This window comes from Eleginops maclovinus, chromosome 19, assembly GCF_036324505.1.
Source record: "Eleginops maclovinus isolate JMC-PN-2008 ecotype Puerto Natales chromosome 19, JC_Emac_rtc_rv5, whole genome shotgun sequence".
NCBI lineage: Eukaryota > Metazoa > Chordata > Actinopteri > Perciformes > Eleginopidae > Eleginops > Eleginops maclovinus.
The window spans coordinates 18,753,604-18,776,240 of record NC_086367.1 but is presented as its reverse complement, the minus strand read 5'-3'; the positions used below and the strand labels follow the sequence as shown (position 1 = coordinate 18,776,240).

Genomic DNA, 22,637 nt, shown 5'->3' with positions numbered 1-22,637 from the left:
AAGTTTCCTCCGAACCACCTGTTGGACCGGGCTGCCATGTTTGAGAGGGACGTCGTTTCCAAAAAGCTTTCACACTAATTGTTTTTAAGAAATGTGCCCTGGTTTTAAACATACTCCCGTTTCTTTGGTTTCACTTGAGCTATTTTCTTTAGAGTTATCGGTTTGTTATCTTGTAGTGCTTTGAGCAGACAGGCGTTGAAAGTACGCACAATGACGTCACTGCGCATGTCTGCTCGTGGAGAAGGTCGTTCTCCAAAAGTTATCTCTAATGCCAAAGAGTGGTGGAAAAACTTGGCAGTAATGTAATTTAATACTTCATTATTTATAAACTCCTACGCAGAAATTGCACTTAATTAAAAGTGAAATACTCGTTGATACACATTATCCAGTTGGTCGTGGTGGGGCTATTTTTAGTTCTTTAAATGCTTTTTTATACTTTTGGAATACTTTAGTTTACATTATCGTTGCTCTGCATTTTTTATGTAAAATCTAAACTGAGAGAGAGCTATTTACTAAAGCTGTCAAAGGAATGTTATGTTGAGTTAAAAGTAAACCATTTCCCCTTGAATGTAGCAGGAGTGTTTGGCAGCATAACAAGAAAATACTCAAGTACAGGTACCTGGAATATATACTTCATACATGAGTACTTTTACATTTCATCACTGATAGCTAAGCGCATACTTAGCATATTTTCAAATCTGCTCCTCCTCTCAAAGCACTTAACAAAGCGAATTGCCTCGTCGATCGGAAACAGAGTGGTAGCTTATGAAATAACAAATAAATCAAATGTTCCCTGAGCAAACGAGACGCTCCCCTAAAAGGACAAGTGTGTGTCGCCCTGTCTGGACGAGCTGGTTTCTGTGTAAACACACTACAGGAATAGTTTACTATTGATTCCCTTATTAACAGGCTTAGTATTGCCTCAGTCAAAACATTATCGACCACAACAAAGGAACTTTTTCTCTCACAGCTTCTGTACACAACGTATGGATTATGCTAACAGAGTTTTTATGCTCAGTTCCCCTCATGTCTCCTCATGTTCTGTAAAAGTACGTGAGGAGTAGTTGGTTTGATGTTGTTATTGGTATTATAGGAGAATTTAAGGGGCAGCAGACTTTGATGCGCCCTCCTCCTCCTCCTCTTCTTTGATATTGATCTCTGTCCACTTTGTGTTTATGTCTCAGATTTACTCTCTCCTGAACCACAAGCCTTCCTCTCCCCAGTCAGGTTGCTGCTTACAGTTTCACACGCACTGTAGGTCACACATCTCCACCACACCCATCTCTTATTTCATCCTCTCTATCGGACTCACTCCTGCTCTGTATAATGTGCCCACTCCCAGCCGGATAATGTGAGTGCATGCATCTGCACACAGGTTACTTACAGCCGGGAGCATTGTTTCCACAGTTATTATTCATCTCGGTTGCTGACTCGATGTTAACGGTGCACCTATTTGGTTAACAATGTCGGTTCTGAGTATCAACCAAAGAGGGGAATGGGTACAGTCAATTAAAATCACAAGATGCAGAATTGCATAGAAATAGAAGTTTCATTTAACACCTCAGGAGCAAGAAATGTTATTATTGTCCCTCCAAAACCTTTAGTCATGTATTTAATTCACACCTTTATGTTTCTCTCCAAACTTTATGTGCAGGGCTCCATCCACGGAAAATAAATATATCTCTGGAGAACTTCCAGCTGACATTTCTATTATTCCCTTTGACTTTTATAAGACTCTTAAGAAATGATCCAGCCCTTCTCCTTCATGATTTCACAATGTGCAAACACCAAAATGAGGAAATACTGGACCATGTGCTCAGGCCTTCATCTCGAGGTGATAGCAACAGCCACACGTTACTATTGGCCTTTGATTTCTATTATAGGCCAATAATAACATAACCTTTTGTTATTTGTTCCACATCCACCAATACCTCATAGTGATAACGACGAGTTATTTTAAGATTTAAGTGTTAGTAATGTTTTCTGTGGAATTCAGACATGAAGTCATGAATCAAAAACGTTGATAATCAATTCATTATTCAAATCATTTTTCAAGAAAACATCTTTACTACCTCTTTTTCTACTTCCTTATTATATTATTTCATATTCTTTACTGATTTTTTTTATCAATGTTTGACATTTTATTGACTTATTATTCAGTCAGTTAATTAGGGAAGCACCTGAAGTCGATTCTTAAAAATGTGGTGAGTCATCAGAAAAATCAGAATTTCAAAGATGTCATTTCTTGTTATGTCCACCAACAATCCAAAACTCAAAGACCATCAGTTTAATAGATAAAGAAAAGTAGAAAATTGTCACGTTTTGCATTTTTTATTGAAATTATTTGAACAAATATCACAATTTTTGCAGTTAATAATTTGGTTGATCAACTCATTAATTAATCGTCTAACTGCTACAGTACTGACTGTACTTTCATCTTTAGAGATCTGCATGTACGCATTTGCATACCTTTACACATACTCAGCAGTCTAATTATAGCCTAATGATTTAATCTTATTTTGGGACTTTTATTCTGCATCAAATGAGCTCCTAGCTGACAGGGTGACCTTCTCTCAGCTCTGTGTTTTCCTCAAGGACACCACAAGAGGACAGCTCAGTATTGATAGACACACACTTCCTGTGGCAGGCGCTGAACTCTCTGTCAGAGGTCTATCTAAAAGTAGGAGGCCTGCCTTTAATACAGCTCTAAATGCTGCCTAGTAAACTCTCACTGCGTACAATCCCAGCACACACACTTAATTTGCCACGGATTGTGTTTGGAGGCAGTCAGCCCTTTGACATGATTAGGGTCTGGAAGGTTTTTGTAAACAGCTGACGGGTTTGGATAGTGCTTTGTGTAAAAAAGGGCTTGTGCAGTTGGAGTGTGTTGTGCGGTGGTCCTGTCCAGGTTGTGTGTGAGGTGATAAGGGGATCCCCGACGGTGGGTGGAGCGTCCCCGGGCCGATAAGAGCCCTCTGCACAGGACTGATACTGAGCAGCAGGAGGAGGGAGACCTGTAGGCTGCCATCATTGTGCTTCTTCACTGAAGGCCTCTTCTCTGAACGCACCTCTGTAGTGAAGCCATATCAGCAGGGATGGAAGTTAACGGCATTTATCTCAAGTCCCTTATACCTTAGTCAAGTATTTCCATGTCCTGCTCATTTGTCTTCCACTATACTATATCTATTGCTTTCTCCCACTGTAAATCATAAATATTAAGTAGAATAAATGAAGAATACTGGCCTTATTTCTACTTAAGGTGTTATTTATACAGTTTTATTTCATTTTGCATGTGAATCAGACAGATAGACCAGGGTGCATGAGTGCAGATATGAGATACAGATCAATTATACTCAGTCAAATCAAAATCCCACAAATTTGGGGGAAAGAAAAATAGTATGCGATAATAAGGACATACTTTCTTTAGCGGCTGATTGGACAAAAGGCTTTAAGTAGTCAGAGCGGTAGTCTACTTATAGTATTAATGTCATCACTTAAATATCTGATGTGAGAACCACCATGTTTTCTCTATTTTTTTCACTACAGGTCCAACACAAGTAGTAGTTCCCGCCTCATTTAGGATCCCGCGCTTATTCTCAGAAAAAGAAACACCAACGTAAACGCACAAACACACACTCACTGGCCGTTCAATCTACGTGAGCTGCATCATTCAAAAGAAGACGTTTTCGTCATGTTCTGCAGTACAGAGAGGTTGCCCCCCTCCCCCTGTGTGCCATGATAACAGAGCTATGCTGCACACAGATAGAGAGCTATCTGAGCTGCTACCCTTCAACCCACCATCACACACAAAGAGGACACACACTGCAGTGACAGTTGAGCACAGTTACACAAAATGGAGATAGTGAGGGGCACAGAGGCTTAGGCGCACATTTAAAGGCTATGATCGGCATGAACCATATCTGACATCACAAAGATGTATTCAAATCTAATGCCAGATAAAGTACAACTCCTTCATAATGGGGTTGATAAATGACCCAACAGTATCCTCTGGAAAAACCACTGTGTAGAGTTAAAGGCCTCATGCGGCCATGTGGGTCATGTGTCCGAACATTTAGAGGAAGGATTGGCCGAACAAGCAATTACTTGATCAACAGAAACAAAAGAGCGACTCATTTGATCCTCCATTCATCTTTAAAGCCAGTTTCCATCCTCTCAAATGTGAAGATTGATACTCTACCTCATGATGTTGGTCAGACAAAACCTTACAATTAAATGTCACCTTATGTGTGCAATTATAACTATTGTATTCTCAAAAAGATTAACGATAGATCAAGAAATACACCAGACATACATCAATATGTGTTGTCGTTAGCTGCAGTCAGTGTGCCGCTCATTAATTAATATTTGTAAAGCCTAGATGGCTAATCAGCCGTTTCATAAAACCCTCAATAGCAGATTGTGCCTGACATCTTTCCAGAAAAAAGGTCACCTTTTAGAAATGATTAAAATGCCATCTCCTCCCTTCAGCCTTCACACTTACAGTCTTGTGTTTGTGAACCCAAGTTATTCAACATAATAAACCATAACAACACCTTTACTGTCTGTCTTTCCCCTCTGTTTCAGACTACCTCCAGTATTCCAGATCCCTCCTGTCACTTCGACCTCTGCACTCATCCCCCCCCCCCCCCCCCCCCCGAGCACCTGAGGACGCCGCCGGCCGCCTTCTCACCCGCTTGCCAAGCTGGCCTCCGCCATGACTTCCACCACAGACTTTGACAATGCGGAGATCTCGCAGCAGTACAGCCGCATCAACACCCGCTTTGACATCACCGACGAGGATATAGACAATGACAACAGCTCTGCTCGGCTGTTTGAGCGCTCGCGCATCAAGGCCCTCGCAGGTGAGTGTGTGCATAGTAAACAGGCTGTGTCCTTTCTCAGGCATTTATGACACATTTCTGAAATGACAGTGTCTTTTTAGGACGGCGAGCTATATTTAGTGTAACTGGAGGGGGTTTGAATTTGCTTGAATGTGTCACTGACCTTAGAGTTGATAAAAAAGGCACACTCCAGGTGACCCTTGGTTTACTCCAAAGCTCTCTGCTACATTATGCAGGTATGTTGTGTGTGTACATGTTACTCGTGGTGTCACACACCCCCAGCAGCTGAGCCCTGACCCTCCACAAGTAACTGTGATCGCTTGCACATTCCCAGAATGGCCATCGTCTGAGCGACTTGGACAGCTGCCCTGCCTGTCTGCCTCCCATAGCACAGATCTCTGGCATTTCTCGGCTAAGCTAGTAAGCAGGGCCTCCACCTGTGGGGCGACTGCTTGGGGTTTTAAAATAGCATCGTCTCTGCGGCGGAAGGACGTGTCACAGAAACAGAGAGTCACACCCCAGTTGTTTCCGTAAAGCCGTAGACACAAGAGAGGTCGGCGGCAAGGTGGGGAAACATGAGTTCAGCTCTGTGGAGAAGGGAATTATGGGTAACACTGGGAATCTTTAGGTATCTTTGGAACTAGTGTGGATATGATAGCTGCGTTATGATACTGACACCAAAATACAATGTGTTATTAATACCTAACTTCAGTAAATATTAACTTTAAAAACCCTGTTTTGGATTTAGCTAATTTAGCTAACGTTAAAACCCTTACAGACGTTTTATGAATCCGACACACTCCCCCCCTTCATGAAACGCCTCCATTGGACTCCTTTGTTTACTTCAGTAACATAGTGACATCACTTTGTACCACTTGAGCTTCTATTGGCTAGCGTTCCAACACACAGTATGTGATAGGCTAAGGGGCGGGACATCTCTAAGTGGTTGACCAATCACAACAGAGCCAGCAAGCCAACCAATCAGAGCAGACTGGGCTCTGGTTTCAGACAGAGGGTGAACAGAGGTGCTGCAGCACAGACAGTATGAGGAAAATAAAGACCAAATCGTTGTCCTTGAAGATGTCACAGCCTCTGATTTGATTTTTCGTGTGCTCTCCTGCATGTTTTAATACATCAGGTCCTGAGTGCATTGACCACTGTGGGCAGAGAAAATGACCTTTGTGGAGAGCAAATGAATCTTTTGATTAAAGCATACTCAAAGACACCGTTGTACTTGACCTTTGTTTCTTATTAGGTTGTCTTCCACTTACATGAAAGCTGTGTATGCCCTCGCTGGAGCACCGTGTTCTCATTATGCATTGTTCCTATCAATCGCTTGGGACTTGGCATCTCTTCTATCAATAATGAAAACTTTTTTTTCGGGAGAACTGCATCAGTTCAGGCACAAGCACCAATGTCGCTTATTGCTTACAACCATTGGCTCATGTACTGGTTGCTTGTCTACAACCGGATACCAGACATCGTCTTACAGCGTAACCACAATTTGCTACATTTCACATTCTTGTGAAGGAATGGGTGAGCAGGGTTATTTAGTTTAGTAACGCTAGATGTCACAAAATCCTAAACACTTTTCATTTAAAGCTCACAAACACATCAAAGTATGACGAAGGACTTCCAGCCTTTGGATATTGGGGACCTATGAAGGACCGTTTGTGTTGGGGCTTTGGTGAAGGTCTCCGCTCCCGAAGTGTCCCTCTAGTTGTTCCTGTGTTCAGTTGTTCAGAGGAGAAGGGGGAAGTTCTCCCCCAGAGAGCAGAGCCTTTTTACTGCTGTAAATGGTTTATGCCTTTATGTAAGTGTGCCTGATTTATGTGAGGTAGAAATTACAGATTGCAATTACAATAAATGACTATTGCTGAAAAATGTTGGTCATAAATACTATGAATTAAATATTCAAAAGCATTTACTTCAAGAACTGTCTGATTTGATGCCAGCACACACATTACATTCTGTAAAGACAGATTCAAGTATTGGGGTTTGATTTGCACCCCAACATCTGTGTGCCAACATGTTAAAGGTTGTATCCAGAACGTTTATCGGGCAGCGCTCACACCACTTTTGGTCTCTTTCTGTCTCTTTAAGCGATGAAGGCTTCTGTGTGGGTGTTTGTGATATTGTGTTAGAGTGCTGCTGCACTGATGTTTCTGTAATGCAATCAGTGTTTCCTGTCAGAGAGAGAGAGAGAGAGAGTGGTAGAAGAAGGGAGGAAAGTCGTGAGAGAGGCAGGAGATGAGAGGGGCTGTAAATGACGCCCGCTGCTGATCTACAGCTTGTGAACTCAGAAATATGCACCCAGCATGTTCGCAGAGCACGTACATTACATATTGAGTATCCAGTCATTTACTCCGCTCCTTTCATACACCTAAAAGTAGACGCACTCTTAAGAGGAGGACAGTTTTATGTTGGATTATTGGCTCAGGAGATACACACATTCAGTGATGTCACGTCTGTGTGGGAGTGCTGGGCTGAGCGAGGGAGTCTTGCTCGCACGTGGACGTATCAAAATTATATTGTATGCATGGATGGGGCTGGAGAAACCTGTCTGAACTAAACCGAAGGCTGACTGAGCCCCCGTGCCGCCTGAGAGTGGAGGCACAGCATCATTACAGCAGCAGTGAGGAGAGAGTGAGGAAGAAAGAAAGAAGAAGAAGGAGGGAGGGAGGGAGGGAGGGAGTGAGGGAGTGAACACGAGAGGGATAGGGAAAGGAGGACAGAGAGCCAAGAGACAGAGAAGAGGAGAGACGTGGAGTGCCAAGCTCCTCTGCCGGCTCCAGGCGGTGTTGTTGTTGTCGTTTCGGGGTCAAGATGAGCAGCCCGTGCCTGCTGCGCGCTGCCCCTTTAAGCCAACCCCGGCTCAGAGAGGTCAAGATCAGCCTGAAGGCCAGCAGCAGGGAGACCACCACCATCCGGACCGGCAGCAGCAGTGGAGGGACTAAGGAGGCTGCCAACCGGCCCTACACCCTAATGGAAAAGGAGGCCCCTGTTCGGGTCGGCATGAGCATCAGCCGGAGCAGGAGCACCCCACCGGTCCACCGGGCCCAGAGAGCAGAGAGCAGGAAGACATCCAGGGGGAGCAGCAGCATCAGCAGGAAGCAGCAGGACCCCGACCACCTCCTGGAGAGGAACGGCACCATCCTGCATGTCCCGCTCTCCGTGGCTCCAGCGGGACCCCCCACCTTCTCCTCGTCCTCTTCCTCATCCTCCTCCTGCACCCCCAGACGTCAGCGGGCCTCTCACCCTCACCCCCACCATCCCCCCGCCCTCCTCTCCTCCTCCTCATCCTCCTCGGCTAAAAGTATGAAGCGGGCGCGCTGGCTGAGTTACAGCACCTCCAACATCTGCTTCAACTCCATCCTGGATGGACGCTTCAGGCAGCTGCAAGGTAACAGGGTCCTGATGGAGGAGGTGTGTGTGTGCGTGTGTGTGTCCATGTTATCCTGCCTTTACTGATGGGATAGACAGATATAACACTTTTCCAATAATGCCCCTGCCTTCCCCAACTTGTGTTTGTGGGACGGGATCACAGGGAGGATGTGAGGCGAGTTTGTGATCCTGTTTTGAGAACTGGGTAAAAGTGCGAGCGTCCAGAGCGCTGGCCCTTTTATTGAACATATAGGGGTGGTAATTTATTTATTTTTCAGGAAGCTGTGGCTCTGCCCCAATTGTTCACTGACTTGGCTTTGAATAATTCATGAACAAACTCCTAAAAAGGTTGTGATGTGTTTCCCTCCAAAGGTAGCTCCCTCATGACCTCCATTTTCTGTATAATAACAATATTTTAGCTTGTCGACTCTTGTCCATTCGGCCCTTACCTTTCCAAAACTGTTCCCAAGAACAAAGCATAAGTGTTGATCTTAACCTCCCTTGTCTCCTCCTGCATGAAGTCGTTGGCGGTGTTAAAAAAGAATCTATTTCTCTGACGGTTTTACTTCTCCCTGCCCGTGTTATTAAGGTTTTAAGAGAGAGGTTTGCCGTCACTGTGGATTTTTGTTAGCTTGCACTATGCTATCCAACTCCCTGATGACAGGAGTGCATTAGTGAGAGCAGGAAAATGGAGGAGACGTTGCAGGAACAGAGAGGGAAACATGCAGTTTTTTCTTTCTTCCTCCGCTAGATTTAAAGTATAGACTGATTGTGAAGACTGCAGAGTCAACTGTTAACGTGAAGCAGCAAACTTTCCTAAATTAGAGTGGTTGTTCCGAGCCAAGTGTATCGATCCACCAATTGCATTTCATGGTATATTTCTTACTTTTTATTTACCCTTTATTGGGGAGATCTGGTCAGGCCTGCAGAATGAAGTTGGAGAGATTAACAAACACAAGTATTTATGTATTGATTTCAACCATTCGTCGATTTTCTTATGTCTTTCTTTGAATATGACACTCAGTGGAGTTGAGTTTTTCCACCCTGCTTGCAGTCAATTAGTTTTATTCAAGTCTCTTCATGTGTTTGTGAGATGTTGACCTTTGACCTTTGACCTTTTGAGTATGACCACATTCCCCCTTCAAAAGCCTGGTTCTTGCACCATCATTTACTGTTTAGAAAGACAATCTCTTTATGAGTTTTACCCTCAGGTTATTGTGAACGTAGTTTTGTAGGCACTTTTTATCTTTGGCTCTTTTCACATGTTCAACCCCTTTTATTCAACCTTGCTCTAAACAGATTTTGCATTTTTTATGCTCCTTCTTCCTTGTCAAAACCTGCTGCCGCTTAAAATACCAATAATTCAACGTGGCTGTTGACAGTTTGGTCCCAAAATTGGTTGTGTTATGCTAGTAGTGGCCAATGTAGCATCGAGCAGCTAGATAGCCTCAAGTGTTTGGACATTTCAAACTTGTAGACTTCACACTTTCTCCCAACCTGTAACTTCCTAAAGTGATATGACTAGAGGCAGTTTGTTAGCAAAGCTCCATCTGATGCCACAAAATGCTTTAAATAACTTCCAGTCTTTTTAAAACAGACTTTAGTGAAGTCAAAATACTTCTATTTTCTTTCCTATTCACAGCATCGAGAAACGTTGACAGCCTCCAATGTGCATTAATCCAATGTATGGCCCTTTGCTGAATGTGTGTAAACGAAGGGTTACAAACCTAACTGCTGGACAGGCCTCTTACAAAGAGACATGTTGGTGTCATGTCTGCGGGACAGGTAGCTCTGGCTGGGCCGTGACTCCGGCATGTAGCAGAGTGCTGCACTGGTCCACATCCAGTAAGAGCTGACGGTGGGAAAAGACGTATCAGCCTGCATACAGGAAAAATCCATCAGTATAAATAAGTGATTGGGCTTTCACCCAAGTCAAAGAGTGGAGGGGAGATTACACGGTGAAGGCATGTGAAACAGAGAAATGGTTAGTAAGGTTGGCACTGATACAGGAAGAAGAAGTTGGAGAAGGATCGTGGAGAAGTACAACGTGAGGAAAAACTGTCTGAAAAGTTAGTGTATATGACTGCTAGAAATATTTAATTCATGGTAAAAGACTTGGAAGTTTCTGTTACAGCACCACAAAGTACAACTGGAACATTAAACATACAGTAAAGTTGTGGTCAACCCTTGTATGAACTATTAATACTGCTTTTGTATTCATGAACAGTACCTACAGTGAATGTGTTAACAAGACCAGCCTCCCTTTCAGCTTCAGTTCAGCTGGAGAAAGTTTAGAAAAAGTGGGGCATTAATCATTTAAAGTCATTTAGAAGGACAATCTTGAGCTATGACTTAGCGTACTTCATAAAGGTATATTTATTGATGTGTAACACACATTACTGGGTTAATTCAGACTTTGCATGTCACAGATCAATGTGCTTCTTGTTGTTCAATTCGACTTGTTCTCAGTCAGGTTTCTTTATGTCTTTATAGAAAGTCTCGTCACTATTTGTAAAGAAATGATATTCAATGGATTTATGAGAGTATTTTATACCACAAAAGCAGAATTCAACATAAATGTATTGAACATTTTCTGGCAATTCAATTGAGAAGGGTTTATAGGGCTCAAAAAGATGATGGTTAGCATTACAAACAAAAACAAATAGTTCAAATGTGGTTTGTTATTGAACTCAAACAGGTTTAGAAATGTTATCTCTTAACTGATCGAAGCTTGAAGATCTTGACATACCGATAATAACATCTCGCGTGGTATTAAATATGATATCACTGATAGTTTACACATTTACGGCCAACCTTTAAGAGAAACTATCTACAGTTTGAGTTATAATAGACCATATAATTCAGACTTAAGGCTTTTGAGAGCAGACACAGAGAGAGCTGACGTCACATTGAGCTTGTTGAACTTCACATCTGGAGACAGCTCAGTGGGATGCCCACAAAAAAACAACCCTCCGTCTTCCTCCCCCTCTGTTGTCCCATACTTCCTGAAAGCCCAGGAGCATCTATGTGCATCGTGTCTCCTCTCAAGGTCTCATCCTGTGAGACGATACAGGGGAACCATGTGCAGGTTTCGGGGATGAGCCTGTAATTGTCCTCTTTTTCTGCCTCTACTGTAAAGTCCTCTGCAGGCAGCACCCCAAATACTTCAGGAAGAATCTGTCACAGGTTTTTCTGCATATCTTGTTGGCACTTTCTTGTCTGCGCTGACAGATTGTGCTAAATCAACTCTGACGTTCCTGTTGGAGCTCTGAGTTATGTATGTGCATGTTTTAATTGCCATTACTTTTTCATGCCGTGGTAATCTGTGACGACGTAGCGTGCTGTTGTTCTGCTGAGGGGAGCAGAAAAAGCATGATTTATTTACTGTTCTCTGCTGCGCCATGTGTTTTACATACAATAACCCCTGATTTCCTCTCTTTACCAATGCTGAGAGTGTAGATGCATTTTTTAGTCGGTGCTTACTAGGTCATTTTTAGAAGCTGCGTGTAATGTATCTTGTTCTATTTTCCTATGCGGTCTCTCCACATTAAACCTGAAAGCCTGCATCTCAGTTGTGCTCTCCATTACTTCCTGTCTGATCCGTCTTGCCCTCCATATCCTCTTTTATCTCCTCCTCATCGTCTTTACCTTTGCTCCAGTCTCTCTCCTCTTCTCATACTCTGTTCTACTGTCTTCGCTTTAACCTTTAATCCAACATCTTTAACTCCCTCTCTCTGCCATCATTTCCTTTCTTTCCTCCCTCTTCTTCTCTTGCTCCTCTTGTTCTCCACCGCCTCGGGGTCTGAATCATTTATCACACAAGTCATTAAGGATGCACTCCTTTGCACTCCATAGTTTGGAGTCATATTTGGTTTGAAGAATAAATCGGGCAAACTGTATCTGGCAGACCAAGGGGAATTGGCCAAATTTTGCAGCATGACAGGAATGAGAGAACAATGTCTCACCGTCGGTTGACCTGAAAAACTTATAGGAGCTGTGTGTGTGTGTGTGTGTGTGTTTGTGTGTGTGTGTGTGTGTGTCTGCTGGGAGCTGTGGGTACAATCAAGATAACTGTAGTCAGGTTGCATTGTCCTCCTTGCTCCAGATTATTCTAAAACCCTTCTAAGAGCTTCAATTAGTCTTCCAAGGCTGCCACTATGATTATGGTGATTATTTTCATGATAAGATCATTTATTTGGTGTGCTAAATGTCAGAAATGGTGATAAATGCCAAGGTTTCCTAGTGATATCTTTACATATAAATAAATGCCTTTTTCCGGCAATCAAACAATCAACTAATAGTTTTAATATCCAGGACTAAAAGCAATAGCTTGTATAAATGTATATATTTTAGACACACTTTCCATTCTGCTTAATATTCTATGATTAATAAATGAAGGTTAAAACGCAGGCACTTTATATGCATACTAAAGCCCACTCACAACTCCCCCGTTCCCCTTCACATGTCCACAAACAGAATAAACAGAGAGTGGGACATTGGGTCACATATGCTCACATATGGTCCCATAAAAATTGGTTTTATTTTAGCTGCTGTGTAGGAGGCATATCTGCCATGCACTGAGATATGATTTTTAAGTGAGAGCCGGGAAGATGTGTCACAACGTGGGCACAGCTCATCCTCCCAAAACCTGTCCAAGTCTGACACCAGATCTCTGCTTCTCTCCGCCCTGTCGATCCTCCGTTTTCAAGCACGATTTCAGTCAAGGAATTTCAGCATAAGTACTGTACACCTTCTGCAGCGACCTAGTTTGTGTTTACTTTTTCTGTACGTGATGTTATTATGCAGAACCACTTCTCTATCTTCTCTGCAAGCAGGATTAGAAGTGATAGATGGTTGAGGTAAATCATTTCCTCGAGGAGTATTTATTTGAGATGTTTTGACCGAATTTGCACCGCTTCCAATTAGCATTCATGTACGATACCATAATACTTTATTGTCAGATCAAGTCTAAAAAAACAACAACTCTTGCATCACAGCTGCAATCTTTGCAACAAGGACAAATGGAGCTGTGTGATGCAAGAAAACATCTGACTCGAAAGCATTCTAAGAGTCAGAAATAACTGCCCAATTATTCAGAGAATTGAAGCAAAAATTCAGCAATTTTGTTTTAATAATTGAGTACGATTTGTAAAAGCTCAAATCAAAAAGAAAGACAGAAAGTTAAAGGCACATTATCATAAAGTCCAAGCAGGACTCACTATTGATGTGTCCTGCTGCACAAAGGTCAAAAATGTATTTATTAACTTAACATTTTATTGCATTTTGTGATAATAAGGAATATCTAACATCAAACACTAAGATGACGAGCAGGGAACCAAACAGGTTTTTATATACATGTAAGAATAAGTATTTCAGACATGTGGTGATCATAGAACAATGGTAGATATTAAACCTTCATATCATTATCAAAGTTAATTACTCCCTCCCTCTACATTCACTGTACAAATACAGCTGTGGTATTCTGTTGAACCATATATTTTGCAGTGGCCTCATTTAAACGTATACCCACTTTGACCCAAGTGTAACATGAAATCTGCCTTTGCCAGCAGGGCAGCAGTGTGACGACGTTTAATTGACTTTAATTGAAGTTTTAGTTCAGGACATTGATGGATTATTCAAAAGGTCCGAGGAGAATGTTAACATTTCTTTATGGAAAGTCACAATCCTGTCAGGGTCTTTTAATATTGATGTTACATACAGTAAAACAGCTGCACAGCACACTGAGGCTACAGTAACAGCAAAGCAATAGCTGTGCTTCAAGAAAATACAGGTTTCATCTCAAGTTTGCTTTGATGGATGATTCCTCTAATCCTGTGTAGTGTGTTGAAGCGTTTTGCATATAATCTTTTTAGAGGAGTGTCAGTGTCGATCTGCTGTGGACACAGTCTCTCGTATCCAGCGTGGACTAAATACATTTATGCTCACAATGTCATGGTAACTATCTGAAACCCGAAAAGAGTGCATGAACATAAACTAAAATGGCGTTTATGTAACGGGAAATATGAGTCGTTTCCTCACAATGGCACGTTATTAAATTCTGGAGAACCTCATTGATTTTTATTCTACTTTCTTTCAAGTCTCAAAAATCTGTTGCTAGCAGAGGAATTGAAACAGCTTTGGTCCTGATGTGTGTTTTGTAATATACACGCCATCACGCAATTTAAAAAAGAGTCATTTTTGTTGTTATGATATGCTGCAGACAAAGCTTGCTAGCCAAAATAGATAACTGGGTTAGCCCAGGCTGTAAATTCTGACCGAATACAGGGTTAGTTTAACCGGTAAAACTTGTCTGTGTTCAGAGCCGATTCCACTCCATCTTTCTGAGAGCCCTTTAGCAGGACTTAATCCCCAACCGGGTCAAGTGGTGCTGTTTCTTAGATGGGAAGTTATTTCATTATTCATGCAGCTCATGTTCTTTCTTGAACTTTGTGGTCCCGTCAGATGAGCGTGAGGCGGTTCAGAAGAAGACCTTCACTAAATGGGTCAACTCCATCCTGTCCCGGGTCGGCTGTCGTATCTCTGACCTGTACCTGGACCTGCGAGACGGACGCATGCTCATTAAACTGCTGGAGGTGCTGTCCGGAGAACGGCTGGTGAGAAGCTCCCTTACATTTCTATATTTGTCTCCTCTTTTAACTCTTGGTATTATCCCTGTCTCTTTTGAACACTCTTACTCTTCTTGTTTTTTCATCTCTAGCCAAAACCCACTAAGGGCCGGATGCGTATCCACTGTCTGGAGAACGTGGACAAGGCCCTGCAGTTCCTCAAAGAGCAGAGGGTCCACCTGGAGAACATGGGCTCCCACGACATCGTGGACGGCAACCATCGCCTCATCCTCGGCCTCATCTGGACCATCATCCTTCGTTTCCAGGTAAATTGAAACCAGGCTGGATTGAAATCTCATATTTAGACTTTATTTTCCTTATTTTTTGCTGATCTGAACCACTTAAAGCCTTTAAGATTAACCTTGTGGCATGAATATAAAATGTAGTGCAATAGGTGCAATATAAAGCAATATATCCAATAGAATATACAACCGATGTGGTTAGTCTAGGGGTATTGTTTTCTATATGCACTAGTCATTATAAGTCAGTGTTGGTCAATAGATCAGGAGTCAATAAATAGTTGAATCTGCAAAAGCCTAACCCAACACCAACTCCCCTTGTGGAAGGAAACACTTTACAGTAAGGAATAATAATTGGAGGAAAGAAAGACATTTTATTCCCAACTCATTTTGGTCCAAACCTTTAAAAAAAACAAGCTTTTTAGAAACCAGAGGATTATTTTCTTTGCCTCGGACACAGAATGTCCTTCATCTAAAAATGTCAGTTCTGGTCTCACTTTACAATGGAAAGATCCAGTAGACTATTATGTAAATAAAATTAGTACTTTAAAAAAATGTATTTGCCTTCAGTGTACAACTTGCTGTTATTGTAGACACGTCTCTGATTAACTGATTAGTGTTGTTTGGGCGTGCGGCACAGAAGCATCGTGCAGCCTCGGGATGTTTTTGTCTCTTTACTCCAATTCAGGTTCAAAACATAATCATCCGCTGTAAGGAGCACATCCAAACATCAGAACACGTCTGTTTGACTCTTTTAACTTCCTGGAAGGGGCATATATTTATTTTTAATTTGACAGCAACACTGTTATTTTTAGACACGTTACTTCAAACAATATGGGCTCCTGCAATATTCAGGCTTTTTTCAAACCAAATGAAAGACTCAGTCCTGCTGTCTTTTCAGTCTGAATAAACCAAGGAGAACCAAAGCCCGCTGAATTTAGCCGTCTCTCAGGGCCTGTAGGATCACACCACTGCTCAAATTACTGGCCCACTGTGTGAGGAAACAGGGACTTCAATAATTACTAACCTTCTATTAACAGAATAGAAGTCGCTAATAGCATCGATGATATACCACATGAGATTGTACACAAACCCAACCCTCCTAGTATCTCTGTGAGCTGTAATTAATTATGTATTTCAAAAAGGGTTTTTTGCCTTGCCACTTTCCCATCTGATGCATCCTATTAGCGACATGTTACTATCAGTGAGGTTTTTGTTCTCTGCTGCGCATTGTTCTTGTTTGATCGCAGAGCTCGCAGTCATTAGTTACGTTTCATTATTTATCATGCAGCTGTGTGTGTTTTTCTATTCAGATCCAGGACATTATTGTGGAAACGGGCCAGGCGGACCAGAAGGAGACGCGCTCAGCCAAGGACGCTCTTCTTCTGTGGTGTCAGATGAAGACGGCGGGGTAAGTGGGATGTTTAAACTTTACCATCGCCAAGCTGTTATTAACATCTTCTGGGAATTAGTTTGGGACTCCATAACTGTGAACAGCTGTAAATCTTTGAGTGGTTAGAAAAGTTTAGCACGTGTCTTCAAACTAAAAACCTTTTTAAATATTTTAATGTTCTGTGTTATTCCACACTTGTATTGTTTTGGTTTCTAAATTCTCGTTCATATATTTACATTTTCTAAAGCATCTTTGAGTATCTTGGAAAGCGTGCTATAAATAAAATGAGTTCCTATTTTTAGTATTCCTGTTTTTATTCTTGAAAAAGAGCTTGCAAAAAGACACATTTTCAAGAGAGTTTTTGATCTTCCAATCTTGAAAGAATATAAGCTAATTTCCCAAAATGTCTTTAAGGTTAAAGGTCTTTATTCACAGTGTCATCATGATTAGTCCTATTTCAATATCATTCCTCTAAATGTTATGATCCTTTGAGCAAATTACAAAGTGCCACTGGTCTGCTCAGGTCTGAAGCTGCAGAAATGGGAGCTTCATATTGTCATATGTTTATAAAGCAGTTCTCGGACGTTGATTTAAAGCAGGAGCTCCTCAGCTATGTCCCCTATGTTCAGTTAATGATGTCTCTTGTCCGTTGTTTTACAGATATCCCAATGTCAACATCAGAAACTTCACCACCAGCTGGAAAGACGGCATGGCCTTCAACGCTCTCATACACAAACACCGGTAAGGAGAGATGAATGGCCCAATCCACTCTCACCGGCTCTGAGATGTAAACACTCAGGAAACCCGTCTGCTCAGCGTCTCTCCTCCTCATTCTGCTCCTTCCCCATCTCATATTCCTCTTTCGCTCCTCTTTTTCTCTCAGGCCAGATCTGGTGGACTTTGACAAACTGAAAAGGTCAAACCCGACGCACAACCTCCAGAGCGCCTTCAATGTAGCGGAGCAGCAGCTTGACGTGACCAAACTGTTGGACCCTGAAGGCGAGTGACTGACGGAGGCTGAGCCTTCATGTAGAAATAAATGTTTATGAGCTTTAAGCCTGGTGGAAAAAAAGACCTAGAGTAGAGATGGTGTCTGGCTTGGCTGTGACTGACTCTTTTGCCGTTTGTTTTGTAGATGTGTTCACAGAGAACCCAGATGAAAAGTCCATCATCACGTACGTCGTTGCATTTTACCACTACTTCTCCAAGATGAAGCAGCTCGCTGTCGAGGGAAAGAGAGTTGGAAAGGTGGGATGGAAAGATGACGCACACTAAGCATGAATTTGTCGATGTTAGTTTGTTTACTGATGGGCTTTGATGTCCTTCTCCAGGTTCTGGATCACGCCATCGAGACTGAGAAGATTATTGAAAAGTACGAGACGCTGTCGTCAGACCTGCTGACGTGGATCGAGCAGACCATCCTCGTGCTGCACAACCGGAAACTGGCCAACTCTCTGACGGGAGTCCAGCAGCAGCTCAGGCCTTCAACACCTACCGCACTGTGGAGAAGCCGCCCAAGTGAGTGGAGCCAACACTCCTTCCCATACACCATGTTCTGTATATACTCTTTTTCCAGGGTTTTTGTATCTGCAAGACTCCCCTTTATAATATTCCGCACCATTCATTTAATATAAGTTACAATCGCAACCAGAGAAAAATCCTTAAAATCATGAGCAGCTGGAAAATAGTTTTCTGTGGGAAAACAGAAGTATCAACCCCAGAATTAAAACTGACCAAATATTTTCCTTAATATCCTGTTACCTTTTCACATAGAGCATAACATACCAAATCGATGCAGAAGAGGAACTGGGTTTAAAGCTATAGTTACAAAATAAAAGTAAAAGTTACAATATATAGATCTAACATTTATTCTAATATATCATATTAGAATAAATGTTCTTATTTTCCATATGCAGTTAAATCCAACCCCATCATGTTTGTTTTCTTTCAGGTTCCAGGAGAAGGGAAACCTTGAGGTGCTGCTGTTCACCATCCAGAGTCGAATGAGAGCCAACAACCAGAGGGTGTACACGCCTAAAGAGGGAGCTCTGGTGGCTGATATCAACCGGGTGAGAAGGATCATACGTCTTTTCCTTTGGATTAATCTGATTATTTTACTTTAGTTGAGTCATCATTTGGTACATATAATGTTAGGAAATAACCAAAAATGGCCTTAAATAATTAACAAAATCCCAAGGTTAAGTCAACACAAAGCTTATTTTGTCCAATCAACAGTCCAAAACCTCACAGATAATGAAAAGTCACAAACCCTAAAATTAGACGAGCTAGAACTGGACATTTCTTTTTGTTTTTCAAAAAGAATAATGAGAATATTTGATTTACTATGAAAATGTGTCACACTAATTTGTGTAATTGTTTTGAAAGAAAATGTTTTGCTTCATATAAAGAGTGTCTCTCTTTTGACCAGCATGTGTCTGTGTTTTGAAGCCCGGGCAAACACATGGGGTTACAACACATCCATTCGGCATTTGCCAGTCCCGAGGCACCAATTAACTCACAAATGAATTGAATTATACTCGTTATACTATAATGCAGCTCAGTAAACTGTAAAATAAAAGCCATTTTTAGTAGAAAAATGAAAGCTGAGAGCGGTTCAGACACACAAAAATAACATCTCACTAACAGACACGAGGGAGTCGCTGGGATATTTCTTCATCTGAAATAGTTTTAAATATTAAATGTATTCACTGATATTTTGAGTATAACTAAAACATGGGCTCTTGGAAGCAGTGATTTTACATTTCACAGACCAAACATATTATAAAAAGGTAATGACCAACAAAATAACCAGGCTAAATAATCTTTAGTTACTGCCCTAAATTTAAGGTCCTTATGATTGGGTAATGCCATGGATCATCAAACATTACCATACAGTGTCCATGAACTTAAAAGTTCCAACCACTTCAGGAGTTGTTTTGTAACAGACCATAACCTCTTACATTTATTAAAGGACCCAAGTAAAGACTTTCCAAAGAGAAAGTTACCTTTACCACCTAAACTAAGACACATCCTCTCCTGATCTGTGTGCAGGCCTGGGAGCGTCTGGAGAGGGCGGAGCACGAGCGGGAGCGCGTCCTGAGAGACGAGCTGATCAGACAGGAGAAGCTCGAGCAGATGGCGAGGAGATTCGACAGGAAGGCGGCCATGAGGGAGACCTGGCTGCTGGAGAACCAGAGACTAGTAGCTCAGGTGAAACATCAAAAAACAAAACTGTGGATATCACATGGGAGAAGGTCTTGATCTCAATTACACAATCTGATTAGATACAGTTACATGTATAACAGTGCAGAGTGTACAGTATTTTTTAAATGAAACAGAAGGTTGTTGCACATGATTACTGGTGATTCAACAGATGGCTGTTATGAGATATGGCACCAAATAAAAAGTGAAATAAAGGAACTTTCTTCTGCAAAAAGTCAGTAGGAATTTAAAACACATGATCTATCTCTTGTAGAAGTATTTAAGTCCTTTACGTATACGTTGAAATTGAGGTTTAATGAGAAGGAAACTCAATTATCACACTCATTAGAGCTCAGGCATGCATGCACTGTTGGTGAGAAACATTAAATATAATGTTTTTTATTAGAAAACTAGCACCTAAAAGCAAGTTATGAATGCTCCCCTTTAACATGAGGAAAAAACACAAGTATTATTAGCTCATTGTACCTACAACTTTTTAATCTGGAAGTTTAGAGATTTATCAACATTTTATCTAACAAACCACAAGATTTCTTGATCTCTGAGCCCCTCTCCGCCCTCCTCTCTTTAGGATAACTTTGGTTATGACCTGCCAGCAGTGGAGGCAGCGAAGAAGAAGCACGACGCCATTGAGACGGACATCGCTGCGTACGAGGAGCGTGTTCAGGTGCTGGTGGACATCTCCAAGGAGCTCGAGTCCGAGCGATACCACGACGCCAAACGCATCGACGTGCGGAAAGACAACATCCTGCGCATGTGGGACTACCTGCAGGAGTTGCTGAAGGCTCGCAGGGCACGTCTGGAGAAGAACCTGATGCTGCAGAGGATCTTCCAAGAGATGCTGTACATCATCAGCTGGATGGACGACATGAAGGTACAACACAGGAGGCGGCATTCATCACCTGATAACATTTATTCTATAGACACCAAACTGATCAGACCACTGTCTTCTCTCTCTAGGCTCGCCTTCTGTCTCCTGACTTTGGGAAACACTTGCTGGAAGTGGAAGACCTGTTGCAGAAACACGCTCTGCTAGAGAACGACATCGCTCTGCAGGCAGACAGAGTGCAGAAGGCCAGTGCAGCAGCTCTCAAGTTCGCCAACGGTGACAGTAAGTGCAGGGGTTCATCTGAGTCTTTCTAATGTTTTTGTTAGAGATGAGGACACTAAAGGGATTGCAGGCCTTTGACCTTCATGAGGCCCACAAATTAAGCTTCAATATTTTTTCAGCACATCAGAAAATGTGTCTTTATCAGTGAGTATGGAAAACAGTTATCCTCAAATGCTTAGTCTGGTCTTGTTTACATATTGTTTGATTGGATATTTCCAATCATGAATTGCTTAAAAAATTAAACAGTGCTGTGAAATAATCCTTTATTTAGGAAAGTAATTGTGCCTCAGATTAAAGTATTGTTTTGATATCAGTTTTCAAACATCAGGTGTCCTATTGAAAAAACATTTTCAACCAATACTCAAATCATACATTATTTATCTGGATCCTAAGTTTGCTAAATCTCACAAATGGTACTTGCGTGTCATGTGTAAAGATTATATTGTCCTTAATTTTCCCCCAGGCTACAAGCCATGTGATCCTCAGGTGATCCGGGACAGGGTGCAGCACCTGGACCTGTGCTACCAGGAGCTCTGCGCACTGGCGGCCCAGCGGAGGGCTCGCTTGGAGCAGTCGCGCCTCTTCTGGAACTTCTTGTGGGAGACGGCGGAGCTGGAGAGCTGGATCAAAGAGAAGGAGCACCTATTCTCCTCCCTGGATTACGGCAAGGACCTGACGAGCGTGCTGGTACTGCAGAGCAAACACAGCGCCTTCGAGGATGAGCTCGGGGCCCGCCGCGCAAACCTCGACCAGGTCCAGGCCGAAGGACAGAAGATGATCGAGGCAAAGCACTACGGATCCCCGAAGGTCCAAGAATGCATGGACGACATCAGCAGGCAATGGCAGCAGCTGGAGGAGCTGGCTGCGTTTCGGAAACAGAACCTCCAGGACACCCAGAGGTTCTTCCAGTTTCAGGGAGACGCTGATGAACTCAAGGCCTGGCTGCTGGACGCTAAAAGGCAGATGAGCAGCGATGACGTGGGACACGATGAATACACCACCCAGAGGCAGCTGAAGAAGCACAAGGACCTGAAGAATGAGACGATAAAGAATGGAGCCACTATAGATGCTCTGTCCAAACAGGCCAATGCGCTGCCGGAGGAGCTGCAGAACACGCCGGACATCCAGAGACGCCTGAAAGACATTAAGGACCTGTACATGGAGCTCATGTCTCTGGCCGACATGAGACAGAAGAAGCTGGATGATGCCATGTCCCTGTACACCATCTTCAGTGAGACGGACGCCTGTGAGCTGTGGATGGGACAGAAGGAGACGTGGTTGGTGGGGTTGGAGGTGCCTAAGAAGCTGGAGGATCTGGAAGTAGTACAGAATAGGTACAGAGAATGTCTAAATGTAATCTTTGTCATCTTTCATAAACATCTGGAAAGAAAAGCCCTACAAACTGATGTTCATTAAACAAAAACAAAGCATTTTACAGAGTATATGCATCATGTACATTTTTATTCTAATTTCCTTCTTTATTCCTTTCAGGTTGAGCATTCTTGCTCAGGATATGGCAAATGTTCAGTCGAGAGTTGATGACGTGAATAAAGCCGTGAAACAGCTCGAGGACAGCAGACACCCTCGCACCAGAGAGGTCAAGGAATGTCAGATGCGACTGAACAAGAGGTGCGTTGAATATATTTTCTATTAATTGTTCATGCTTTGTGAATCAGCACTTCTAAGAAATCTTTCTGTCTTGTATCAGCAAGACGCAACAAAAAAGGATATTCATTTTTATGAAGATTTTTTGGGCAAAACCTTATTTTCTAGATCTTGAATTCCCAAATGATCTTCATCTAGTTCTGTGAAAGGATTGAGTCA

The 22,637-nt window shown here is 42.3% G+C and overlaps 1 protein-coding gene across 1 annotated transcript in view; it reads left to right on the top strand.

The window, feature by feature from the left end:
• Positions 1 to 7,603: 7,603 nt before the first annotated feature.
• Positions 7,604 to 22,637, top strand: part of sptb (spectrin, beta, erythrocytic) — a 33,845-nt gene continuing 18,811 nt past the window's right edge. Inside the window, 15 exon segments of the mRNA XM_063908856.1 lie at positions 7,604 to 8,244; positions 14,688 to 14,839; positions 14,944 to 15,117; positions 16,404 to 16,501; positions 17,144 to 17,224; positions 17,367 to 17,482; positions 17,619 to 17,731; positions 17,815 to 17,956; positions 17,959 to 18,001; positions 18,435 to 18,552; positions 19,535 to 19,693; positions 20,274 to 20,576; positions 20,663 to 20,813; positions 21,277 to 22,147; positions 22,305 to 22,442. Of these exon segments, the coding sequence (XP_063764926.1) occupies positions 7,668 to 8,244; positions 14,688 to 14,839; positions 14,944 to 15,117; positions 16,404 to 16,501; positions 17,144 to 17,224; positions 17,367 to 17,482; positions 17,619 to 17,731; positions 17,815 to 17,956; positions 17,959 to 18,001; positions 18,435 to 18,552; positions 19,535 to 19,693; positions 20,274 to 20,576; positions 20,663 to 20,813; positions 21,277 to 22,147; positions 22,305 to 22,442 (3,236 nt within the window). The 5' untranslated portion in view covers positions 7,604 to 7,667.